The sequence below is a fragment of the Pistacia vera genome, unplaced genomic scaffold (genome assembly GCF_008641045.1).
Source record: "Pistacia vera cultivar Batoury unplaced genomic scaffold, PisVer_v2 Contig662, whole genome shotgun sequence".
In the NCBI taxonomy this organism is placed as follows: domain Eukaryota; kingdom Viridiplantae; phylum Streptophyta; class Magnoliopsida; order Sapindales; family Anacardiaceae; genus Pistacia; species Pistacia vera.
The window spans coordinates 82834-109336 of NW_022196515.1; the positions used below are offsets into that span (position 1 = coordinate 82834).

The window sequence follows — 26503 nt, forward strand, 5'->3', positions numbered from 1 at the left end:
TGAAATTTTGGGGAGTGAAAAGAGATAGAATTTCATGGAGAATGCAATAAAATGAGGGCATTATGGTAATTGACTAAGGGACATAGATGGAATTTTAAAGAAAGTACAAGGGCAAAATGGGAAACTAATATGAAATTTTATGTTATATCAAGGATTGAAGAGTGAAACCCTAGCCACTCTTCAACCCATTTTCACGCCACTTCTTCTCCAAATCCTCTCAATTTCTTCACTTCTTTTTCAAAGGAAATTCATAGATCTTGGGTATTTTTGAGTGGATTTTCAATCTCAAGCATCTATAGGTAAGATCCTTGCACTAAGAAGTGATTTTTAATTTTTGAAGTGTTGATTTTGATGGTTTATGTTCATAGGATTTAAGAGGAAGAGAGTTTGATCAAAGAAAATTCTTAAAGGGTTAGATTGCTCATATCAAAAGTAAGTAAATCCTACCCTAAGTATGATTTAAGTTATGTTGTGTAGAGAATTTTCTTTATGCATATATATGTGTGTGTGTGTGTGTGTGTGTTATATGTAGAATTGTTGATGGATTTGGTGTTGAATAATGATTAGAACCTATCCATGAGAAGTTGTGTTGGTGTATTTGATGCTTGATGAATGTTTGGATGAGATTTGGAAGAATTGAAGTGAAATTTTGAAGTGTGTATTTTGGATAGATTTGGCATTAATTATGGAGGAGTTTATTCCAAATTCTTGGTGGCCTAAAATAGAGATAGAAGTGTAGCTAAATTAGTATTGATTTGTGCACATGAATTGTTTGATGAAATGCCAAAGAGAAGTGCATGTATGAGTATGATTATGTATTATTTTGGGATGAGTTTGTAGATGGTAGAGAATGACATGTTTGCATTCCATAATGCATAATTTCATTTTAAACATGTGAATTTACAAAGAATTATAAGCATAAAACCATCTATATGCATGCATATTCATAAGAGCATGAAAAAGCCCTAAAATATGTTAAAGAGAAAATAGAAAGAAATGAGAATAGTAAAGGTATTCAAATCTGAATTTTTTAATTAAAGAAGTACACAAAGATAAAAAGAAGAGAAGGTTGTTACGATGGGGAGCTCGTGAGTGACATAGTCCCACATGCACGTCGCCTTTAGTGAGCAGCCTCAGAATTTAGAAAGAAGAATTGTACAGTCCATTAAAAGTGCGTGTGGATGAGGACTGTACCCAGAATTAGAGAATTCACTCACACTGCCAAGACTTCAAATCCATGCCTCAACTGAGTCTGATCGGCAAGAAAAGAAAGAATAGAAAGAAAGAAAGAATAGAAAGAAAGACTAGAAAAGAAAGAAAGAAATAAAGAAATAGAAATAGAAAACAAAATAAGGAAATAGAAAACAAAATGTATAATTTATGCATTTGTTCATTTGCATCATGAATATGCATAATACCATGCTCATTATCATGAGTGGTGAAAAATTAGAAAATTAAGAGAAAAACAGAGAACAAAATAGAGAAAGATTGAGAAAGAATAGAGAAAGAACAGAGAGAAGAATAGAGAATAATTAGGAAATGAGATGTAAGGAAAGAAAATTCAGAACTTAAGCAACAGAGAGAGAAGGGTAGCATAGCGGGTTTACTTACTAAGCAATTAGTGCTCACTCCATTATTTTCAATGTTTTTTTACGTAATAGGTGAGTTGTGGTCACTCGAAACGTCACGCAGTGAAAGGGATTGGGCTACACTGTCAAGTTGCTATTTTTAGTATATTTTGTAAATATTTGTATATAAAGAAAAAATTAAATATGGGCTCATACTTTATTACTCGTTTATATGTGTATTTTCTTATATATATTTTTATGAGTTTTATTGATTATTTTACGAGTATATTAGCTAGAAAGAAAGTACTACATATATAGTTTATGCTTAGGGTTTTGAGAAAGAACAAGCCTACCAAGGATAGAGAAATTATAGTGGAACTACTCAAGCACAAGGTAAATAAATCCAACCCAAGCTAAGATTCAAGTAATCAATTTGTGTAGAGTTGTTATATGCATGAATATGCTTATGAGTTTGAGTTTGATTGTTGAGAATGATGCTATTGATGAGTAGATGGCTTGATTAGTAGATTTGAGCCATGAGAAGTGGAGTTGATATTGTGGTGACCAAGTGAGGTTTGGTTGAATTTAGAAAGAGTTTGAGTAGAATATTTAAAGTGTATTTCCTGGTCAGGTTTAATCTTGTTATAGAGGAGTTTTACTCCAAAAATAGATGGTTTAAGAAAGAAGTAGAAACATACTCCAAAAATAGATGGTTTAAGAAAGAAGTAGAAACATATCCAAGAAAGAATTTGAGTATGCATGCATGTTGTTTGATGAAATGCCTAAGAGAAGTGTATGCATAAGTAAAGAAAACTTATTTTTGTGCTACATGGCATTTTTGCATTACATGTTTGCACGTAGAAAGAATTATAAGCATGAAACATCCACATGCATATATTTGCATATGCATAAGAATTTAAAGAATAAAGAAAAATAAGAAGAGTACTAAAGAATAAAAGAAAGAAAGAAGAGTGCTAAAGAAGAGAAATGAATAGGTTGTTGCGATGGGGAACCCGTGGGAGATAAGAAGAAGAAATTCCCACATCCGCATGCATATATTTGCATATGCATAGGAATTTAAAGAATAAAGAACTTAAAGAATAAAGAAAAGGAAGAAGAGTACTAAAGAATAAAAGAAAGAAAGAAGAGTGCTAAAGAAGACAAATGAATAGGTTGTTACGATGGGGAACCCGTGGGAGTAAGAAGAAATTCCCACATACAGGCCGCCTTAAGTGAACGGCCTAAGAAAAAGAAGAATTTGTACGGCCCATAAGAGTGTATGTGGATGAGGGCTGTACCAAGAAGAAATTACTACATGCACGCCACCTTAATTGAGTGGCCTAAGAAGAAGAAAGAATTTGCACAGTCCGCAAGAGTGCGTGTAGATGAGGACTATACTCACTCACACAGTTAGGGTTCCGAATCCATGCATCAACCAAGTCCGATCGGCAAAGAATAAGAAAGAATAAGAATAAGAGTAAGAATAAGAAAGAAGAGAAAGCATGAGAAAGCATGAGCAAGCAAGAAAGAAAAGAAAAGAGAAGAAAGAAAAGAAAAGAAAAGCTTGAGCAAGCAAGAAAAGAAAAAAGAAAGAAAGAAAAGAAACATAGAAAAGAGAAAGAAACAGAATAAGAAATAAAAAAGAAGAAAAGAAGATGCATTTCTATACACTTATGTATTTGCATCTCATCCATGCATGTTATCATGATTCTTATCATGGTTAGTGAGAGACAAGAAAGAAAGAAAGAATAGAGAGAATTAGAAAGAACCGTAAGAACTAGAAACAGTGAAAGAAAAGAGAAAGAACAAGGGAGAATGAAGAAGAGAAGAATAAAGTAAGGAAAGAACTCAAGAGTAAGCCGTGGGGATAGAAGAGTAGAGGATTTACTTACTGAGCAATTAGTGATCACCCCGTTGTTTCTTTATGTTTTGCAGGAAACAGGTGAGAAGTGGTCAGATGGACGTCGAGAAGCGGAGAGAAATGGCATTTACTATCCCTTGTATTAAAGTTATTGTATATGCTATTTTGTATTATGTAAAGAATTACATATTAAGTAAAGAAAGTTTTTGGGCCCATTACTTTTCAGTTATTTGTATGTATGTTTATCATAGTATAATTTCCAAGTATACTATTTAAGAAAGAAGCTATTACAACTGCGGGGATAGAAGAGTTTAACTTTATGTGAGGGGGACATGTCTTTTGGGGATGCTGGTAGGTCTCCTTGCTGTTTGTTTATTGTTGCAGCACCGTTGGTTTGCTAATGCCTTTACTTTTTCTCCCTTTTTTGTTTTTAGTCAATCGCGACTAGTGCTTCTTGTCAATTGAGTCCCAAACTCTCCTTGCTGATTTGAGCCTATTGCTAGAAGTGGATCACGACCTGAGTAAGTTGATTACTCTCAAGAATCTGATTGCCTTCGAGTTTTGTCCTTTGTCGGCAACGTTTCAAACCATTTTCATTAAGGCTATGAGGAAGAGTAAGTAGAATTTGTTTCACTAAACTCCTTATTGGTAACACCCACATCAAGGTACGTAATTTTACTTATGCCCTAATACCCTTAGTTGGATTTCTTTGAAGTTACCTTAGACAAATGTGAAGAAAATTCCTTAAAAGTTCATTAGGGGTAAAATAGTCTTTTCACTCCTAATTAGATGAAAAAGTGGGAAGTGAAAGGAAGCAAAATAATGTGAAGAAGATAATAAAAATGAAGGCATTTTTGTAATTGACTAAAGGACATAGATGGAATTTCATAGAAAGTGAAATGGCAAAATGGGAATACATGCTTATATTATTTGATATAAGGTTTCATTTGAAGAAACCCTAACCAAAATGCAGCCCTTGTTCACGCCATCTTCTCCCCATTTTCTCTCAATTTTCTTCCCTAAATTTCAAAGGGAAATCATAGGATTTGGCTTGGATTTTCACAGATTTTAAATCCTAAGACATCCTAAGTTAAGATTCTAGCAAAAAGAGTGTGCTTACACTTTAATGTTTTAATTTTTTATGGTTTTTATATGATCTAGGTCCAAGAGGAAGAGATTTTGAGAAAAAGAGAAGTGATCTCACATATTCAAGGTAAGTAAACCTAATTGAACCTTAATTTGAGAAGGACTTGTGTTGAATGAATTTTTGTATGTTTGTATGTGATGGTATGAGAGAATTATGGGCTGTTTTTTATGTTTATTGATGTATAAATTCTAGCCATGAGAAGTAATGTATGGTTATGCAATGATTTGATGAAGTTGCGGAAGATTTTGTGTTGAAATTTTTGGAGTATAGAGAAGTGAGAAATTTGGCCAGGTTTGATGCTAAATTTAGTGATTTTTTGGCTCACAATTCAGTTGAATTAGAGAGTTGTGTAAGGGTAGCCAACATGGTAGTTGCATGTGCATATGAGTGTTTGATGAAAATACAAAGAGAAATTGAATGCATGAGTTGGCTAAACCCTAATGAAGAAAGGGTTAAAGAAAGGCAAGAATTGAAGTTTGATTGTCTATTATTGATCTTTTAACAGGTTTTCACAGGGGAGAATGGTTAGGAAAGGTTAGGGAGTAAGTGGAGATAAATAGGTATGGAAAAGCCTTAAAGTAGGCATGTTACCAAGGTTGCCCTGTCAAATATGTAACCTTCTAAGTGATTTTTGGGCATCTTACCTATCGAACTGGGTTGAGATCTAAATATAAAAGTTGTAGCCCTTTCTCTAAGTTTTAAAATAAGACTAAGATCATAGCAATCTTATGTGTGTAACTCGAGATATGCCTTTTTGAATATGACTTGTGTAGTATGACTACCTCAAGAATGCTTCCAATTTATTAGTTTATTTTTAGTCTAATAATCTATGATTGATTTCAAGTATGGGAATATTGTTGGTAGAGAATACTAGTTTCCTAATGATATCTTTATATGCCATAATGCATTCTCACATTCTCACATTTGCATTTAGAAAGAATAGCAAAAAATGAGCATATTTCCATGCACATACACATATATGAGAACATTAAAGAATAAAGAGAAAGAAAGAAAATAAATAAATTGTAGAATCATCCTTTAAAGAATATAATTAAAGAAGTTCAAATCTGAAATTTTATTTAAAGAAATGTAAAAAGATAAGAGAAGAGAAGGTTGTTGCGATGGGGAACCCGTGAGTGACCAAGAAGAAGAATAGCCCATATGCACGTCGCCTTTAGTGAGCGGCCTCAGAATAAGAAAGAAGAATTTGTACAGTCCGTTAGAAGTGCATGTGGATGAGGACTGTACCCAGTAGAGCATACCTACATGCATGCCACCTTTAGTGAGCGGCCTTAGAATAAGAAAGAAGGATTTCTACAGTCTGTTAGAAGTCCATGTAGATGAGGACTGTACCCACTCACACGACCAGAGTTCCAAATCCATGTCTCAACCAAGTCCGATCGGCAAAGAAAGAATAGAAAAGAAAAGAATAGAAAAGAAAAGAATAGAAAAGAAAAGAAAAGAAAGAAAAGAAAAGAAAAGAAAGAAGGAAAAGAAAAGAAAGAAAGAATAGAAAAGCAAGAAAAGTAGAAAAGAAAGAAGAGAAACAAAAAAGAAAAAAGAGAAATAGAAAAGAAAGAAGAGAAACAGAAAAAGAAACAAACACAGAAAAAGAAAGAAAACAGAATAAGAAAATAGAAAAGAAAATGCATTGCATTGCATAAAAAAGTGTATGCATTTGTGCATATGCATCATGCCATTTCTACTATCCCGAGTTAGTCTCCCTATTTGTGCTTACATATCGGTAAGTGAGAAACTAGAATCTTACAAAGGGCATAGAAGAATTGAGAAGTTTGGTATAAGGAAAGAAAATCCAGGATCTGAGTAACGGAAAAACAATAAAAGTATTATGGGTTTACTTACTGAGCAATTAGTGCTCACTCTATTGATTTCACTGTTTTTCCAGGTAATAGATGAGATGCGGTCGGGAGGAACATCAAGTAGCAGAGGAGAATGGCACCACTGTCTGAGAATACTTTGTACTTATTTTTGTTATCTTGTTACTTAATATAGAGATTTGTATATAAATTCAAATTTATTTTGGGCCTACTATTACATTCTTATATACATATATATTTTCTATAACATGTTAGTGAGTTTTACTTATACTTTTCCAAAGAACATACTAGCTAGAAGGAATATTACATTATTTGTGGGAGATTTATTAACTATCGTTTGTGGTTCTAGGGGTATGGGCCAAGAAGCTTGAGACTAGTGCTGGTCCTATGCGCCAGGTTCTGAGGCAAATGACCTCGAGATACAAGGGGCAGGTACAAGAGTCTTCATGACAAGACTTTAGAAGGGAGTGATGCGGGGTTTCCCCAAAAAGGACGCAGAAGGCACTAGACGTCACTACCCCGAGGCTGAAGAGAGGTGCAAAGGAAATAAGTTAGATGTCTTGCCAAATTTATTTTGGGCCCACTATTACATTCTTAGGTGATGAACGATCCTTCTTCCAGGTTCAAGATGAGTGGTGTGTGGCCTTCTTGGGCGGCAAGGATCAAGAGGAGATTGGGGGCATGAAAGTCCTAGCTTAAATTGCTCTAGGGGCAATGATCCTTCATCAGATCATTACCGATGAGGCGTATGAAGAGAAGTAGAAAATGTCTCTCATTGAGAAGCTGGCCATCGTAGTGAATGATATTACGAAGTTATGCGATGAGTTTTCGCTTTGGCCTTCTCGTATTTTTTTGTTTTGTTTTATATTTAGAGCCTATCTAACCTTTGATTCTTGGGCACAAGGTTATAACACCCTGGCGATGTTTTAGCAGAAGGCGAGTCCAAGGATCGACGGTACTGACAAGATTATTGGAGAGCTTGAACGGGTTAAGGAGGTTATGGCAAACCAAGCCAACAAAATGAAGGATGAGCTCGGTGTTGCCAAAGTCGAGATTGCTAAGAAAATAGAGGTTTTTAAGGTGCTTTTGTTGCCGAGGGATTGCGAGCTTCAAGGGCTTCGAGAAGAGGTGGCTAATAAGGAAGAGATCAAGTTAGAGAGGGACTCTCTGAAGTTTCAAATCTCTAATTTCTGATCAAAGGTTAAGGTTCTCGAGTCCTAAAAGAAAGAGTACAAAGCTGGGATCCTCATTCTTAAGGAGGAGGTGGCTACTATAGAAAAGGTTGTTGCCCAAGAGAAGCATAAGGGTGACCTATATGCTTCGAGGACGTCGCTACACCTGATCAGAGAGACCTAGAGGCAAGATCCCAGTTTTGACTTCTCGCACCTTCTAAACTATTACCAAGTGGAGGTGGAGAAGTTCAGAGTAGGGATCTTTAATGCAATCCAAAACAAAGAGTGATAGGCTCTTGAAAATTCACTTATACGTAATGGTTTATAGGTATTGCTTGTGGGAAATTAGTTAATTTGCATGAACTAACTTAATTGTTTCATAAATGCACTTTTTGGGATCAGGGGTATTTTTGTTGTGTTTTTAGGGAATAAAAGCTTAAAAATAATATTCAGATGAAAGACAATGCTGGCAAGAGAATTTGTGATGACTAGAAACAAACGATTCGAGAATCAGAGTTGAAATGAGGAAGATATGGCGTATTTAGCATGGATCACAAAATCTAGAAAATGCTCCAGTTTTGAGCATGCTTCGGTATTTCAACAATAATTTGATCTGTAAACATTCAATTTGGATAATTCTTGGACCATTTGAAAGTTAAATTGAAGGATACAATTCTTATGTTTATGACTTCTTCATATTCTAACTTTTCTGTGTTCAAATTGGAAGCTTTTTCGGCGTTGCGATAGAAGAATTTTGGCATCGCAACAGGAAATGGAAATTTCATGAAGCGACCATAAATTCCTTAGAACAATTCGGAAGTTGTGCCATTTATGTTGCGAAGCTCTGGGAGTCTAGTTTATATAATATTTTACGGTTTGTTATTCTAAGTTTTCTAGAGGAAGATATTCCAGTTTTAGTACTAGAGGGTCACCGCATGAATCCCAATTCCACATGGAGTCTACCTAGCCTAATTCAAATTTGATTCTCCTTTTCTAAATAAGACTTTCCCATCATCTTTGCCACAACCCTAATACTATAAAATGATGTTTTTAGGTATTTTAAGGAGAGAGAGAATCGAGAGAAACAAAAATACAGAATAATATAGAGAGGAAGAGAGATTGAAAGAAGCTTGGAGAAAAAAAATTGGAGGAGATCATCATCAACTCCATTAATCCATCCAAGTTTTACTAAAATTTCCTTCTTCTTTGTTATTATTTGTTATCAAAAATACAATGACGTTTTTGTTTATCTTCATGGATAACTAACTGTTTGGTGATTGAGAGTGACTTCAAAACCCTAGATATGTCTTGTAATTAATAAAATCTACATCTTTTTATCTTTTGGTCCCTCTTGATTATGTAGTTTATTCTTTGAGAATAGGGTTTAAATAGTTTGTCTTAATTGTTTAAGTGCACAATAAATCATTAGGATTAATCTATTATTGCCAATTTAGGTTGTTTATTACAAAATCGCTTTGTTAACCTAATTAAATAACTAGTGGTAAAGTGTATGCTTGCATGCGTTGGGGGTAATCTGTTAGAGTAGGTGCCCGAGAGCCAGTCTGTTAATGTAATATTGACTCTTTGTAAGAATGTTTATAATTAATAAAATGTTTTTTCTACATCATGTAATTCATATTCATTGTATGTTGTGATGTATGTCTTTAGAATGGTAAAACCGTGATGAAAGTATCAAGTGTTTCAATTCTTGATAATGAGGACCTTATGATCACATATGGTGGCCATTCTAGAAATGTTCATAGCCCCAGTATTATCCTGACTAAGGACACAAATAATATGATAAGACTATCATAGTGTTGAATGACCTTGTCGAAAGACAGTGATTGATCTCACTTGTCAAGGTTGTTTGCCGACAACCTGATGCAACACATGGGTGCTTGCCATAAACTAGTTCACCGGACAGACCCACCAGAGGATTCCACATAGGTGGTAACCTTACTGTCTATAGAATAAATCCTCTAATGGATGGTGGTGCATTGGATCCTTAGACTTGAGATCACTGGAATGCCTTGTGCACCAATTGGTGTAGTTTGACAATAGCCAATGTAGTTCTATTCAAGACTATTAGAATGGTAGAAATTGGCTACATTGAGAAGTGTATCAAGACTATGGTAAATTAATAGAGGATTCATCACTCATGGGTAATGGAGAAATTATCTCACTGAGCAATTCGGTAAGTGGCAACGACACTAAATCTGTAGCCAAAGTGGGATTGAGTTATAGCTCAATCCAATATATTATGGTCGTTGGTCTAATAACCAAATACAAAGAGATCAATGATATCTAAGGTTGACACTAATTTTGTACCCCAGTCTTGATGAGATAATGGATGATGAGAGGATTTGATTGCATAGTAACCAGATCATTGATCGGTAGTTATTTTGCTGAATCCGAATATATCGAGTGGCCATGATGCCTTGATAGAGGTCAATCTTGGTTTGTGTTTAGTGAGATGATTAATTAAGTTTCAATTATGATAGTATTCACTATGGATAAGATGAGGAGCCTTCAGGTCGCACACATGGAAGACAAATTAAGGATAAATATGTGAAAAAGGTATTTTCATCTTTTAAGAGGAAAAGGTATTTTAGTAATCTCACAATGCAATTAAATTTGCTAAGATCGTTGCCTATATTTAATTTCATATGAGAATTAAAATTAGTGAGATTAGGTGTGCATATATATAATATTTAATATTAATATTTGAAATAATGTTAATATTAAATGGAACTAATAATATTAATTAAAATACAACTATTACCTTGTTTGGTAGTAGAGTAAATCTATTCCAATTAGGAATAAGTTGATGGCTATTCCTAATTGGTTTAACTGTTGCCTATTTAAAGGCAACTTAAAATTAAAATATATATAACTTTTTGTTAAAAGAAAAACCCTAGCCACCCTCACTCTCTCTCCCAACGTGTTCATCATAAAATGGGAGAAGAATTTTTGAATAAAAATTCTGCACCTTTTGTTCCTTAAAACCAATTGAGTTAACTAGCAAATAAACTCAATTGGTGATTGTAGTCCTGTCTTTGAGTGGATACCGATCGTGCATTCCTATCTTGGAGTGGAAGCGAACCCAAATCAATAGAAGGAGCCTGCAAATGCTGGTATGAAATTATTATTAATTGATTAATATTTATTTCATATGTAAACAATGTAAAACGGTAAAGGATCTTAGGGTTTTTGGTTTGTGGATCGGGAAAATTTTTAATTTCTGCAGCGTTCACTTGATCCATAAACCTACAGTGGTATCAAAGTCTCTTATGCCTAATTACATTGTTTTAAATATTGTTTGGATGATATGGTTTTGATGATAGTTGATTAGGGTTTTAATATATGGAATAAAATCTGAAAATTGTTAATTGTATGGGCAGTACCATCCACAAACAGCACATCAGCAGCCTTGTGTGATAGCACAAAGGTTGCTTTTATGCACAACAGCGATGCAAGTGTGCTGTTGTTGTCTTCCCGAAATCTTGCCTTGTGTTGCTGCCCTATGGTGGCCAAGTGCTCCCCGCACTTGGGATTGACCAGCACTTGGTTTTTCAACCAAATGCTTGATCTGGTGCCGTTAAAACGCACACCAAATTTGGAAAATTTAGGCAGCCTGCGTAATGATGCAATGGGCAAAATTTTGGGCCGTCTTCGCATTAATACGCGTTGAAATTAATCCATAATTTTCTATTGCATGTTAGAAACATTCTAGACTCCAAATTGAGTGAGGCCTGATGACAAGGGACTAAAATGAAAAATTTTAAACTTGATAGACTAAAAAAACTCTGTTAAACATCAAAGGGTAATCATAATTTTACCAGTCCAATCAAAATTTAATTTTGATTTGTTTTATGTATCTTCTTGTTTGTGAATATGCATGGTGTTTGGTGCATAAGCCTATGAACCTAGTTTAAAAATTATTTGGATTATGTAATTTTAATATGGGGCCTAAATGCCTTACCTTTCTCTATACACTCCGATGTAACTTCCCTTTCTCATCTCACCCCCCTCAAATGTAACTTGAGGTTTCTTTTCAATTATGTAAAACGTAATTTTATTTTGAAAGTTGTGTAATGTTCGAGAAGAAAAAGCGATGAAAAGAAGAAGGCAAATTACTTGAAGAATTCATCTATTCCTCTTTACCTAGGTTGACTTACCAATTCCTCAAGGCTTGAGGAAATCGGTTTTAGTTAAGGCTATACACCAACACATTTCCTTAATGCTTAGTATGCATGCTAAAGGTGTATGTTATGACTATAACATGCTAATGAAGATAAAATTGGTGAGACATAAAATAAAAACCCCTCAACAAAAGTATATTAAGTCAATTAATTAAAAGGCCTTCCATCAAACCATGGTTCGTTGGAACCTTGCTCACTAAAGCGAAGGGTACACTTCTACTAGTGAGAGGTCAAACATCATTGGAGTTTTCCTTAATTGTGATGCGTCGAGTTAAATGATGTATTTTGCTTGTTCACCAAAGTTAAGGTTGATAAACACGTCATGGACATGGTAGAAAAGTACACTTGTTATGTGGATGTGGTGACATGTAATGTCCACTCGACTAATACTGAGAATTACACTTAAGGATAATGGTTTAGGCCATTTATTAGAGTAGGTGCCCTAGAGCCAATCAATTATTGTAGAATTGACTCTTTGTAATAATCTTCATTGATCAATAAAAGGCATTTTATTCTATATCGTGTAAATCATCATTGTATGCATTGATATATGTCCTTAGAATGGTAGAACCGTGACAAGGGTATCAAGTGTTTCAAATCTTGATAGTGAGAACCCTATAAGCGCATAGGTAGCCATTCTAGAAACGATCGTAGCCCCAGTATTATTCTGAAGTAAGGGCATAGACAATACGGTAAGGCTATCATAGTGTTGAATGACTGTGCCGAAAGGCAATGACTGATCTCACTTATCAAGGTTGTTTGGTGACAACCTGGTGTAACACATAGGTGCTTGCTGTAGGCAAGTTCATTGGACTAACCCACTAGAGGATTCCATATGGATGTTAACCCTAGTGTTTATGGAAATCCTCTAACGAATGGTGGTACATGTGATCCTTAGACTTGAGATCACCGGAGTGCCTTGTGCACCGATTAGTGCAGTTTGACACTAGCCCAACACAGTTCTATTCAGAGCTGTCAATACGGTAGTGATTGGGTGCATAAAGGAGTGTATCAAGACTATGATGGATCGACAGAGGATTCATCACTCCTGGGTACGGGAGAAGTTATCTAACAACGCAATTCAGTAAAGGGCAATGACACTAAAACTGTGGCCACAGTGGGATTGAGTTGTTACTCTATCCAGTTTATAATTCAAGTCATTGGTCCAGTAACTAAATACATAATATCAAGAGTAACCGAGGTTGACACTATTTTTATGCTTTGGTCTTGTCGAGATAACGATTGATGAAAGGATTGGATTGTACGGTAACCATATTATTGATAGGTAGCTGCTTCGATGAATCCAAATCTATCGGGTGGCCATAATGCCTTGCTAGGGCCAATCTTGGTCTATGTGTAGTGAGACGATTAATTGGTGTTAATCGTGATACTACACACTGTCGGTATGATAAGAAGTCTACGGGTTACACACATAGAAGATAATTTAAGAACCACTTTGGAAGAAGGGCGTTTTCATCTTTTTAGGCAAAAGGGTATTTTGGTAATTTCACAGTGCAATTAAATTTGCTGAGGTCATAGCCTATATTTAATTTGTTAATTAAATTAAATAAGTGAAATTATTATTTAATATGTGTTCGCATATATTTAAATGAATTATTGTTATTGTTAAATGTTAATATATGAAATATATATATTAATTGAATTTAATTGAAATAACAATAATAATTAAAATTAAAATATCTTAAAGGGGCTATTTGGATACAAGGGGTGTTTGGGTTGGAGCCCAAGCCTATTCCATGTTGGAATAGGGCAAAGTGTGCACTATATAAGTGCAACACTTTGTGAGAAATAATTAATTCATTCATTCAATCATTTAGACCAAAAAGTTCTAGCCCGTTTTCTTCTCCAATCAAATATTTTATTTGATTTTCATCTTGGTTCTTAAAGACTAAAGAGGATCTAGCAAATCCCTCATTGAGGTTATCTTCATGTGGACTACATCGGTTCGATCCTATACTTAGGTCGGTAGCGAAACCCATTCCGAGACAAGTTGGAGGAGCCTCCAGACGTGGGTATGGTTTCTAAACTTTAAACTGATTTTTCTACAGATTCTATTATACAGTATAAACTATAATTTTTGTCCCTGATCTTGGTTCTAAGGAACGATCTATGATGTTTAAATAATTTTTGTTTTCGCTGCCATGTATGATTGTTTCCTAACACCATTGAATTGTGTAACTGTTTGTTGGCTTATTTTTTATTTGAGGTTGGTAGTTGGAGCTATCACTAGTGTGAATAAAGTTTGTTGACCTACCTAATCAACCCATTTTGGCTTGTTCACTAAAGCTAAGGTTTTAAATGGGCTAGATGGGATTTTGGTCCACCAGGAAAGTCAACGGGTTTTCTCGGGTTAATAGTGAGGGCTATTAACTTGAGGAAAATAGTGGGAGCAATTATTTAATAAAATACCTTGTTAAATAATAATAAACATTATAATAACATTTGTTTTTCTGCATTTGTAGATTCATTAAAATGAGCAATAATAACCTATCACTGTAACCAAGAAAGACAACATGCTGGATGATCTAATTTCTCATATTGGTATCGAAATCTTCAGATTATACTTAAGTCTGAAAAGAAATTGTATGTCCTTGATAAGCCTTATCCGACTGAGTCTGCACATGATGCCACTTAGGAAGCTAAGGATACTTATCAAAAGTTCCTTGATGATGCTGATAATGTTCAATGCATTATGCTAGCATCTGAACTACAAAAACAGCATGAGATTATGGATGCACATGGCATAATTCTGCACCTCAATGAGCTATATCAAAAGAATGCTCGACATGAGAGGTATGAAATCAATAGAAGGAGCCTCCAAACACTGATATGAAACTATTATTAATTGTTTAATATTTATTTAATATGTAAACAATGTAAAACAGTATAAGGATGTTAGGGTTTTTGGTTTGTGGATTAGGAAAATTTTTAATTTCTACTGCGTTCACTTGATCCATAAACCTACATTATTACTCAAGATAACTAAATCAACCATATGAGTTTGGTCATGATTTAGTAGGTCTATCACATCTTAGTGCTTTTGTTACTTTGAATCTAGAGATCATATCCTAGGTTATTTAATAAATAATGAATTAGATTATGACCGTGTCTAATCCAACAACTCAGTAAAGAGAGATGGAACTTATCAATGTTTGGTATTTTATGAGATGATGCAATCAAGAGCGTAGAAAGTTAAAAGAGTGTTTTTGTTGATTTGCATTACATATTTAGCGGTGGCGAATGATATTATCTCATATTCTCTCACTTCTATAATTATGTTACTTGTTTTTCGAGTAATCTATAAATCCTACTTCTGTCTCAAATTATAAGGTTTTGGAGCTGACCATTTTAACATTATACAATTTCAGAGCTAAAACTAATTTTCGAATCATCTGTAAATTCTGTTTGTCTCAAATTATAAGGTTTTGGTGCTGACCATTTCAACATTTTTCCTTTTGTTTCCTGGATTTTGATGCAGCTGCTGCTTTAAATTCTCTCAAGGATATATGGGAGAATTTTCCACCTAGTTGGCAGGGCTCAGATCCTTGTGGTGAAAATTGGGAAGGAATTCGGTGCAGCAACTCACGTGTGATTTCCATGTAAAGTTTTTAGCAAGTTTTTTTACATGTTGAATACTTATCAATAAGTTGCTTCTTTGGCCTTTTAAAGCTAAACCATTCTGTCTTTCAGAACATTATCAGGCATGGGATTGTCAGGTACTCTAACCGGAGACATCACAACTTATCGGAGTTACAAACTCTGTATGTCTTCTATTTGCACTTTCATTATCATACATCTGTCTTTTAAAATTACTGATAATGTGAATAGAGAATGCTACATCTGTTTTGTCTATTCATTTGGTTTTAAGTCGAGCCTTTCATTTGATTGTTATGTGTTTGTTGGAAACTTTTTTCCTTTATACTTCTCTCTATTTGATTATGAACTCTTCATGTAGGGATTTATCCTATAACACGAATCTGCGAGGATCTCTTCCAGCAACAATTGGGGATTTGAAGAAGCTAACAACCTTGTAAGGATATAAAATCTTTGTCAAACCATTAGCTGATAGGAACTTCTGTGGTTAGAGTCCTCATTACAAATATGTTGTGTTTATTTTCTTGGCAGAATCTTGGTAGGTTGCGGTTTTTCTGGGCCAATTCCTGACTCAATTGGATCTCTATCGAAGCTGGTCTATCTGTAAGATGATTCGCTTACGCTATCACAATTTTCAGTTATATGTTATACTTGAGGGGTCTGGTGTATGAATATCTCGTCATAGGTCACTGCTTACAAGTTTACTATGTGCAGATCTTTAAATTCAAATGGTTTCTCTGGACAAATTCCTCCTTCTATAGTTAGTCTGTCTGAACTTTATTGGCTTGATCTAGCTGACAACAAACTTACCGGGACAATCCCAGTCTCAAGTGGAGATTCACCTGGCCTGGATATGCTAGTTCATACCAAGCACCTGTATGTCAAATGAATTTGATTTTTTTGTTTCCCTTGCTTACTACTGCCTTTTCTTCTTTGCTTTATTTCTAACACCCTCTCTATCACCTACAGTCATTTTGGAAAGAATCAACTCTCAGGCACCATCCCAGAACAACTTTTCGGCTCAAACATGGTTCTGATACATGTGTAAGTTTAATGAAGTCTTTATTACATTTAGATAATACTTATTCTTTTCTTTACCTCTAACTTTTCCCCACCTTGTGACAGGCTATTTGAAAGCAACAGCCTCACTGGTAGACTTCCTGTCTCCCTTGGACTTGTGCAAACTTTGGAGGTTGTGTGAGTATCTGCATCTCAAATTCAAATGAATTAATAGATTACCAACACTGAGGTTCTCTGAATTTTTTTTCTGATGAATTTTGGGTGCTAATTACAGATGCTTTGATAGGAATCGATTGAGTGGATCTATTCCTTCAAACCTCAACAATCTTTCATATGTTAATGAGCTGTGAGCTGACAAAAGAGACTTCGCAAATAAGCTTTAATACTTGTTTTCGGAAGGCATCACCCTCTTGCATGAAAAACCTCTTAGTGTTTGTTGATAAATTTTTCAGGTTTTTGTCCAACAATAGACTGGCTGGTCCCATGCCTAACCTTATTGGCTTGGACTCCCTTAGCTACTTGTAAGTAGAATAGGTTAACTAGCTCTGTTTATATCTATCATTCTCATTTGATATCAATTTTCATTCTATGGTATGATTTGCAGGGACATGAGTAATAACAGTTTTGATGCATCTGATTTTCCTACATGGTTTTCAATGTTGCAGTCGTTAACAACAGTGTATGTCTCTCTGTTCTTTCACCTGTATTTCTCACTCTTTCCCTATGATGCAACGCAGACATGTTAATTTTGAGTCAACAGTGCACCACCCGCACCATTTTGTGTCCAGAGTAACAATTTCTGTTCACCGTTCGTTTTATCTAGCCATATATTCTGTTTAATCATGGACATATTAGATTACAAATGCACTGATCACAAAATACTCTAGGAAATTTTACCACTTCCTGTGCTGCATTATTAGTCTTCATGTAAGGACTGTCTTTCTAATGTATCTTCTGGAAACAAATCTTGTGGAACTTCTGTCCCTCCCTCTCCCCGGTACTCTGTGTGTGTTTGGTCTCATGAAGTTCAGTCACACTAGAAGGACAATAATCAACTACTTCATGTGGCAGGATGATGGACACTACTCAACTGCAAGGTGAAGTTCCTCCTGAATTTTTCAGCCGTCCCCATCTACAGACAGTGTAAGTGTCAGCATAAATTTCAAGTAATACCACGTTCATTGGTATCAAAAATTCCAACTGAAGCACAAAAACAGATTCCCTGACTCCTAACAGGAGTTAGTGAAAACTCCCTGGGCAATGGCAATATTTTCTAATTTTATTGACAGATGGTGACAGGGTAATGAGAAACAACCAGCTTAATGGCACCATGGACATTGGCAGCAGCCATAGCAACCAGCTGGAATTAGTTGATTTAACAGGAAATCTTTCACGACAACAACAGGAGCAGACAGTGTTGACTTCATGTGAAGCTTAATTCTTTCATTCTCCTAGAATTTGTTCTCCAATAGTTTGCTAAAAAAGTGTAACTAATAACTTCTTGGGCCTTAGAGATCCTGGATATGAATTCAAGGTACTTCAAAGAGAAAAAAAAAAAAAAAACTGTGTTCTTTCACTTACTGGCCTTTTTTTTTCTGATTTTTGCAGACTTGCGAGTAACCCTATTTGTGAGGAGTCAAGTGAACCGAAAGATTACTGCACACCCGAGGAAGAGAGTTCCACTTATTCAACACCATCCAACAATTGTATGCACGGTCCCTGCAGCTCAGATCAGATTTCTAGCCCCAGCTGTCAGTGTGCTTACCCATATACAGGAACTCTAGTCTTCAGAGCTCCATCCTTTTCAGGCTTGGGAAACATCACTTATTTTACAACACTAGAGGGAGATATGACACGGGCTTTTCGGTCTTATCAACTTCCTGTAGATTCAATTTCTCTGAGTAACCCACGAAAGGATTCAAATGAGTACCTCAATTTGAACGTTCAAGTATTTCCCCCATCTGGTGAAGATAGTTTCAATCGAACAGGAATTTCTAGTCTTGGATTTGTCCTCAGCAACCAGACTTACAAGCCTCCACATGATTTTGGACCTTACTTCTTTATTGGTGATCTGTATGGGCATTTTGCTGGTAATTCTGCTATTCTCATAGAACTTAAATGAATTGTTGCAATGTGCTTTATTTGAAGTTTGATGCAAATATGTTTATGTGCCATCTTTTAGGAGGATCGTCATCGAAAAATTCGACAAACTTTGGCATTATCATTGGAGCAGCAGCTGGTGGTTGTGTCCTTCTGTTATTATTAATCTTTGCTGGGGTTTATGCACATCATCAAAAGAAGATAGCACAGAAAGCAAATGAGCAGAACCCTTTTGGTATGATAGGATTTTATCTAACCTAATGTTCTTCAGTTTATGGATTGTCATATGTATTTATGTTGTACAAACACATGCAGCACACTGGGACCAAAACAAGAGCAGTGGTAACATTCCTCAACTGAAAGGAGCAAGATGCTTCTCCTTTGAAGAGGTTAATAAATACACAAACCATTTTTCAGAAGCCAACGATATCGGATCTGGGGGTTATGGAAAGGTTTGATTTTCTCTCTCCCCTCTTGATCCCATTTCTCATCACTTTGCATAGTTGGTTCGGCTGCTCATTCAGCAGAACATGTTGGCCTGTCAGCTCCAATGTGCTTGAATTAATGTTTGAAATGATCTGGATATACCAGAACTCCAAAATTGTTAAAAACAAACACGCGGTTGAAAAGAATAATTGTATATTTTGCAGAATATCAAGTCATTATTTTATGAGCCTTCCAAGTCTTTACCAAAACAACATACTTTTATTCCCCGTTTATGGTTTAGTTTTTCTTGTTGTTATTTTTGTTTCTAAATTTGTCTTATAGTGTTCAGTTCTGTAACAAAATTGTTGTCAATGATTCCCAAATTTTGATTTTGTCAACATGTTGGCAGGTTTATAAAGGAACTCTCCCCACTGGAGAACTGGTTGCCATTAAACGAGCTCAACAAGGATCTATGCAAGGTGGACAGGAATTCAAAACTGAGATTGAACTTCTATCAAGAGTCCACCATAAAAATCTTGTTGGCCTATATGGATTTTGCTTCGAACGAGGTGAACAAATGCTGGTATATGAGTATGTTGCAAATGGCTCTCTAAGGGATAGTGATACAACACGCGAAGTGCGGGTGTACAAGAGGCGTGGGAAGGAGCACCAGGGGATCAATAGTATTAAAAGAAGCAACTAAAGTGTGAATGGAAGGTAGTGGGACAAGTGGCAAAAGATTACTGGTGGAGGGATAAATTCTGTTAGTAGAAGAAATGAATAAAGGGAGCAGCAGAGGAGAAATAGGCATCGAGAAAGAAGTTAGGAAAAGGGGAGGTAGCTAGCCCTTGAAGTCCAGCATATCGGTTTCTATTATGTTCTAGTCTTGGTTTCTCTTATTTTCATTGTCGTTAATTAAATCCAGTAGTTCTTATATTTGAGATACTATCTAGAGTGGTGTAAAACTGAGTTATCAATGAAATACACCTCTTCTGTTATTTTGGAATTCTTGAGGTTGCCAAGAACTGTTGTTTGTTTCTGTTATGAGCTATTGTATGTATGAATGATTCAGAAATCTGGGTAGGTTCACAACAAATTGGTATCAGAGTAGGTGTGTGTGTGGGTTATGGTAGCAACAAGAATGGAATCTAAGCTTGAAAATGTGGAACGGGAGGTAACGAAATTGGGCGTAGATATGGGGACGATTCGTGAATGCATGGTGGAGATACAGAGTTGGATGAGGAGAAAGGATGAAGAAGAAGCTGGACATGGGGAACAGAATTCATCCAGAAACGTGAGAAATCAGGAAGGGGAGAATCAAAACAGAGTAAGTGGATCAGGGAGTTTGGGACAAAGTCAAAGTGAGTTGGAGGAAGAAAACTGGAATTACCCATTTTCGTGGGTGACGATCCTTACGGGTGGATCTTTAGAATTGAAAGGTATTTTTCTCTGAATGGAATCCCTGACGAAGGTAAGCTAACAGCTGCGGCAGTGTGCATGGAAGGGGAAGCCATTAACTGGTATCAATGGATGGAAGTTAGAGCACCTGTAACCTCGTGACCATCGTTTAAACTTGCTTTAATTTAGAGATTCAGCGGATCTCAAGAGAGTAAACCTTATGAAACTCTAATGGCCCTGAAAACAGTACAGTCGCTGATTACAGAAGAAGATTCGAAGCTGTAGCTGCTTTGCTGGTGGAAGAGAAGGAAGAGATCCTAAACGCTGCGTTTTTGAATGGGTTAAAGGTAGAAATTCGGGCTGAGCTGAGGTTGATCCAGCCCATTTCTCTTCTCCAAACAATAGAAAGAGCCCACAGAGTAGAGGAACGTAACTGGGCTTTAGAAGAACTTAAGACAGGTCCAGCAAGAGCCAACAGGTGGAATGGGCCTGGATTAAATGTCGGGTCAAACAATATTGAGTCCAGGAGCTCCAACCCGATATCCACCAGACCAGGAGATTCACTTAAAGCCCCAAATCTGACTAAATCCCTAAAATCGAACTCCTTCTCAAATTCATTCTCCAATTCATTCTCAAATTTCGGGCGAAGAAACACAGAGGGTACTGCCGTGGGTTCATCCATGAATTCCTCTCCTCGCGAATACACCTCTACAAACTTCAGATCCTTTGATAGAAACCATCCATCGCGACGTGAATTTCCCTTTCGAAAAATGACGGAGGCCGAAATACAGAGGAAAAGAGAGAAAGGGTTGTGCTTCAAGTGTGATGGGAAGTATTCCTTTGGCCATAAGTGTGGTGAGAAGCAATTTCAAGTAATCCTTGTTGATGAAGAAGAAGAAGAAGATTTGGATCCGGGGGACGTGGAAACTAGTGAAGGAGCGACGACAGAACAAATCCAAGGTAATGTTAAACTTTCCCTTAGCTCGGTTGTGGGAATCAATGGCCCAAAAACGATGAAGGTAGAGGGCAGTATTATGGGTCAGGAGGTTATTATTTGATTGACAGTGGGGCTTCCCACAATTTCATTAGCTGAGAGTTGGTAGAGAAGCTGGGTATTGCTGTAGAAAGAACACGAGCGTTTGGAGTGAGAGTTGGAGATGGATATAAAGTCCGATGTGAGGGAGAGTGTAATGCAGTATGTTTGGGAGTCCAGAAGGTACAAATAATTCAAGATTTTTTTCCCTTGGAAATGAGTAGTGCAGATGTAGTGCTAGGCATGCTTGGTTAGAAACATTAGGGGAAACTACAATGAATTGGAGGCAGCAGGTGATGAAATTTAAATTGGGTGAGGAAACGGTGACAGTTGTAGGGGATCCTGCACTTAGCAAAACAATGGTTTCCTTGAAAACCATGATCAGAGCGTTGAGGAGTGAGGGAAATGGATACATGGTTGAATTTGGGCACCTGCAGAAACAGTCAGATGAAGAGGCCAATGTCAGTAGCAAGCTGTTTCCAGTGTTAGAAACATTCAGATCCGTATTTGAGCCTCTACCGGATTTGCCCCCCAGCAGACCCCAGGACCATGCAATTAGGTTACTACCAAATGCCCAACCCCCAAACCTTAGGCCTTATAGATATCCGTTTTACCAGAAAAACGAAATTGAGAAAATCATTGGGGAGATGTTAGCCTCAGGAATTATTAAGCCTAGTATTAGTCCTTTTTCCAATCCAGTGTTGTTGGTTAAGAAAAAGGATGGTGGTTGGAGGTTTTGTGTAGACTATAGGGCACTCAATAAACTAACCATTCCCGACCGATTTCCCATTCCGACCATTGATGAATTGTTCGATGAACTTGGGGGAGCTGAGGTATTTCCAAGCTGGACTTAAAGTCTGGGTAGCATCAAATCAGAGTGCGCTCTGAAGACACGCACAAGACGGCTTTCCGCACTCATGAATGGCATTACGAATTCCTAGTTATGCCCTTCGGATTGACCAACGCCCCATCCACATTCCAAGCCTTGATGAACGAGGTATTCAGGTCTTACCTTGGGAAATTTATTCTGGTTTTTTTTTATGATATTCTTGTGTACAGCAAGTCAATGGAAGACCACATGCAGCACCTCAGTCTCACATTTCAGAAGCTACAGGAACACCAATTAGTGGCCAACCGAAAAAAATGTTCCTTTGGGCAACCCCAATTAGAATATTTGGGCCATTTTATTTCAGCAGACGGATTGGCTGTGGATCCCTCTAAAATTGAGAGAATTGTCGACTGGCCCCGCCCGAAAGATCTTAAAACACTTAGAGGGTTCCTTGGACTGATCGGGTACTACAGATGGTTTGTCAAAGGGTACGGTAAAATCGCACTTCCCCTGACTAACCTGTTAAAAAAATATGCCTTCATTTGGGGTGAGCAACCGCAGGCCGCATTTGAAGCTCTAAAATCTGCCCTGACCAGTGTACCAGTGCTCCGAATGCCGGATTTCTCTAAACAGTTTGTTATTGAAACTGACGCATCAGGGTGTGGGTTGGGAGCTGTCTTAATGCAGGAAGGGAGGCCTCTTGCATTTCATAGTAAAGGACTGTCAACCAATTCGAAACTCAAATCAGTTTATGAAAGAGAATTGATGGCTATTGTATTAGCAGTACAGAAGTGGAGACATTATTTGTTAGGCCGACGTTTCCTTATCAGAACTGACCAGAAAAACCTTCATTTCCTTACTGAACAGAGGTTGCTGAATGAAGACCAACAGAAATGGGTGTTAAAACTGCTCGGGTTACAATTTGAAATACAGTATCGACCCGGACCAGAGAACAAAGTTGCTGATGCCTTATCCAGGCGGCCTGAGAGTGTGGAAATTAACGCCATCTCAATGGGCTTTTTCAGAGGGTTGGATGAATTAGAAGAGACCATCCAGAAAGATGACAAGTTGCGGCAGCTCACCCAGCAGCTTATGGTCGACCCTCATTGTCATCCTCCTTTCAAGCTAATGGGTAGACACCTTATGTATCATAACAGGTTGGTTGTTCCGAAACAAGGCCCCCATATTCAAAAACTTTTGCATGAATTCCATTCATCCCCGATTGGAGGTCACTCTGGATTTTTCAGAACTTACAAAAGGCTGATGAATGTGTTTTATTGGGATGGAATGAAGAGGGATATCCAGACGTATGTGAACTCCTGCAGTGTGTGTCAACAGAATAAATATGAAGCACTACGGCCAGTCGAATTATTACAACCTCTCCTTATTCCCGTTCAGGTTTGGGAAGACATCTCCATGACTTTATAGTGGGACTCCCAAAAGTGCACAATGTGGATACTATCCTGGTGGTGGTTGACAGACTCACTAAATACAGTCATTTCCTCACACTCAAACACCCTTTTACAGCAAAGGAAGTGGCAGCAGCCTTCATTAAAGATGTAGTTAAGCTTCATGGGTTTCCACGAACGATTGTGTCGGATCGCGATCGGGTGTTCATGAGCCATTTTTGGGGAGAATGGTTCAAGCAGGCTGGAACTAAACTTTTTATGAGCTCGGCTTATCATCCGCAGACGGATGGGCAAACGGAGGTTGTTAATAGGTGTTTAGAAACTTATCTCTGCTGTTTTGTGGGAAATCAGCCTCGGAAGTGGCCTCACTGGATTCCGTCGGCAGAATTCTGGTTCAACACTACATATAGCAGCTCCACAGGCATGAGCCCTTTCAAAGCTTTACATGGACGAGATCCTCCAGCTTTGCTGAAATACACATACCATAACTCTCCGGTGGATGAAGTTAATCAGCAAATGCAGACCCGCAACAGCATTTTACTTGAGCTTAAGGAGAACCTGCACAAAGCTCAAAACCGCATGACAACTTCTGCCAATGCAAAGAGAATGGATGTCCAGTTTGAAGTTGGGGAATCTGCCTACCTGAAGCTACAGCCTTACCGTCTGAAATCTCTAGCTTTCCGCAGCAATGAAAAGCTAAGTTCCAGGTTTTATGGCCCCTTCCAAGTCCTTGAGAAAATTGGTTCAGCCGCTTACAGGTTAGACCTACCAGAAACTGCCCTTATCCATAATGTATTTCATGTGTCTCAACTCAAAAAGGTCAATTTTCCATCACCACATATTCAGCCTCTTCCGGATTCACTGAATGAGGACTTGGTCTTAGTTGTTGAACCAGAAGAAGTGCTTAAGCTCCGCAGGTTACTCAATGGGGAAAGGGAGGTTCTTGTTAAGTGGACGGGGTTACCCCACCATGAGAAAACTTGGGAAGAATATGACACCCTGAAACTGCAATTTCCTTCATTCCACCTTGAGGACAAGGTGGCTCTCCTTCGGAAGGGTATTGATACAACACGCGAAGTGCGGGTGTACAAGAGGCGTGGGAAGGAGCACCAGGGGATCAATAGTATTAAAAGAAGCAACTAAAGTGTGAATTGAAGGTAGTAGGACAGGTGGCGAAAGATTACTGGAGGAGGGATAAATTCTATTAATAGAAGAAATGAATAAAGGGAGCAGCAGAGGAGAAAAGAGGCATCGAGAAAGAAGTTAGGAAAAGGGGAGGTAGCTGGCCCTCGAAGTCCAGCATATCGGTTTCTATTATGTTCTAGTCTTGGTTTCTCTTATTTTCATTGTCGTTAATTAATCCAGTAGTTCTTATAATTGAGATACTATCTAGAGTGGTGTAAACTGAGTTATCAATGAAATACAACTCTTCTGTTATTTGGAATTCTTGAGGTTGCCAACAACTGTTGTTTGTTTCTGTTATGAGCTATTGTATGTGTGAATGATTGAGAAATCTGGGTAGATTCGCAACAGATAGTCTATCAGGTATTCGCCTCCGTTTCTTCACCTTCTCCACCAATGCAAGAATTCTTGTACACTTTGATTCTTAAATTGCACTCTTCTTATTTAATGATATGACAATTTTCAGTGTCCACAATATTAATATTCAGTCTCCAAAGAACCATGGCAAAACATAGTGAATATCATCAAGCTATGTTGTAAAAACAATGAATATTATAGAGCTGACAAATTATTCTTTTCAAGCTTTGATGCACAATGAGCTACCCTCTAAATGGAACAGACCATCTATTGTTAGAAAAATCAAAATTCTTCCCTGTTTATATCATGCTCTGTCTGATTTCTGAAAAAATTACATGCTATATTTGCAGGAAAGACTGGCATCAGAATGGATTGGTTAAGAAGACATAAAATAAGCCTTGAAGCAGCCAGAGGGCTGGCCTATCTGCATGAGCTTGCGAACCCTCCAATCATACACAGGGATATCAAATCAACAAACATACTACTACATGAAAGCTTAAATGCAAAAGTTGCTGATTTTGGTCTGTCTAGAGCTATGATTGATAGTGATAAGGGTCATGTCTCTACTCAAGTTAAGGGGACAATGGTAAATACCTCCATGCATACACTTGCTCTAGAAGAATATCATTTCATTACCCCTTTTTGTTGATCTCTGCTGCGAAAATTACGGAAACTGCTTAATCTAGATTATTTTAGTGAAACAAGTATGCAACTTGATACCACTAAGGATGTTTAGTTTAATAGTTTTATGTGAATCCCTGAAAAGTTCACTGAATATTCTAAACCGATGCTATATATCCTAAGTATGGATTCTTTTTTTTTTGTATGCAGGGTTACTTGTATCTTGACACAACAATTGACTGAAAAGAGTGATGTTTATAGTTTTGGAGTGCTGATGTTGGAGCTAATAACCAGAAGAAGGCCGATAAAGCGAGGCAAGTACATTGTAAGAGAGGGAAAGACTGCAATGGACAAGAAAAAAGATCTGTATAACCTATATGAACTTCTTGACCCAACCATTGGTTTGGGTACAACACTGAAAGGTTTTGCGCAGTATGTGGATTTGGCAATGATGTCCAAGAATCCGGAGCTGACAGACCTACAATGAGTGAATTGCTGAAGGAGATTGAGAATATTGTGCAGATTGCTGGTCTGAATCCCAATGCAGCATCAGCATCCAGTTCAGCGAGTTACAACAATGCAAGTAAAGATACTTTGAAGCACCCATATGGCAATGACGACGAGGCTTTCCAATATAGTGGTGGCTTTCCACCTTCAAAGGTTGAGCCTAAATGAGTATCACTTGAAGTTTTCAATGTTGAACTTGGTAAGAAATGGATGTCCCT

At 37.1% G+C, this 26503-nt stretch overlaps 1 protein-coding gene across 1 annotated transcript; it reads left to right on the plus strand.

Moving 5' to 3' along the window:
- The first annotated feature begins 14595 nt into the window (after nucleotides 1–14595).
- On the plus strand, nucleotides 14596–26503 carry LOC116112471 (probable leucine-rich repeat receptor-like protein kinase At5g49770). Its single transcript, XM_031398604.1, is given in 23 exon segments — nucleotides 14596–14602; nucleotides 15288–15408; nucleotides 15500–15549; nucleotides 15552–15570; nucleotides 15765–15839; nucleotides 15935–16006; nucleotides 16118–16279; nucleotides 16373–16447; nucleotides 16529–16600; nucleotides 16698–16769; nucleotides 16876–16944; nucleotides 17028–17102; nucleotides 17495–17566; nucleotides 17723–17839; nucleotides 18032–18513; nucleotides 18606–18758; nucleotides 18839–18975; nucleotides 19359–19569; nucleotides 21622–21630; nucleotides 25508–25743; nucleotides 25989–25996; nucleotides 25998–26227; nucleotides 26230–26503. Coding segments are annotated over 23 exon segments (2748 nt in total). The 3' UTR covers nucleotides 26454–26503.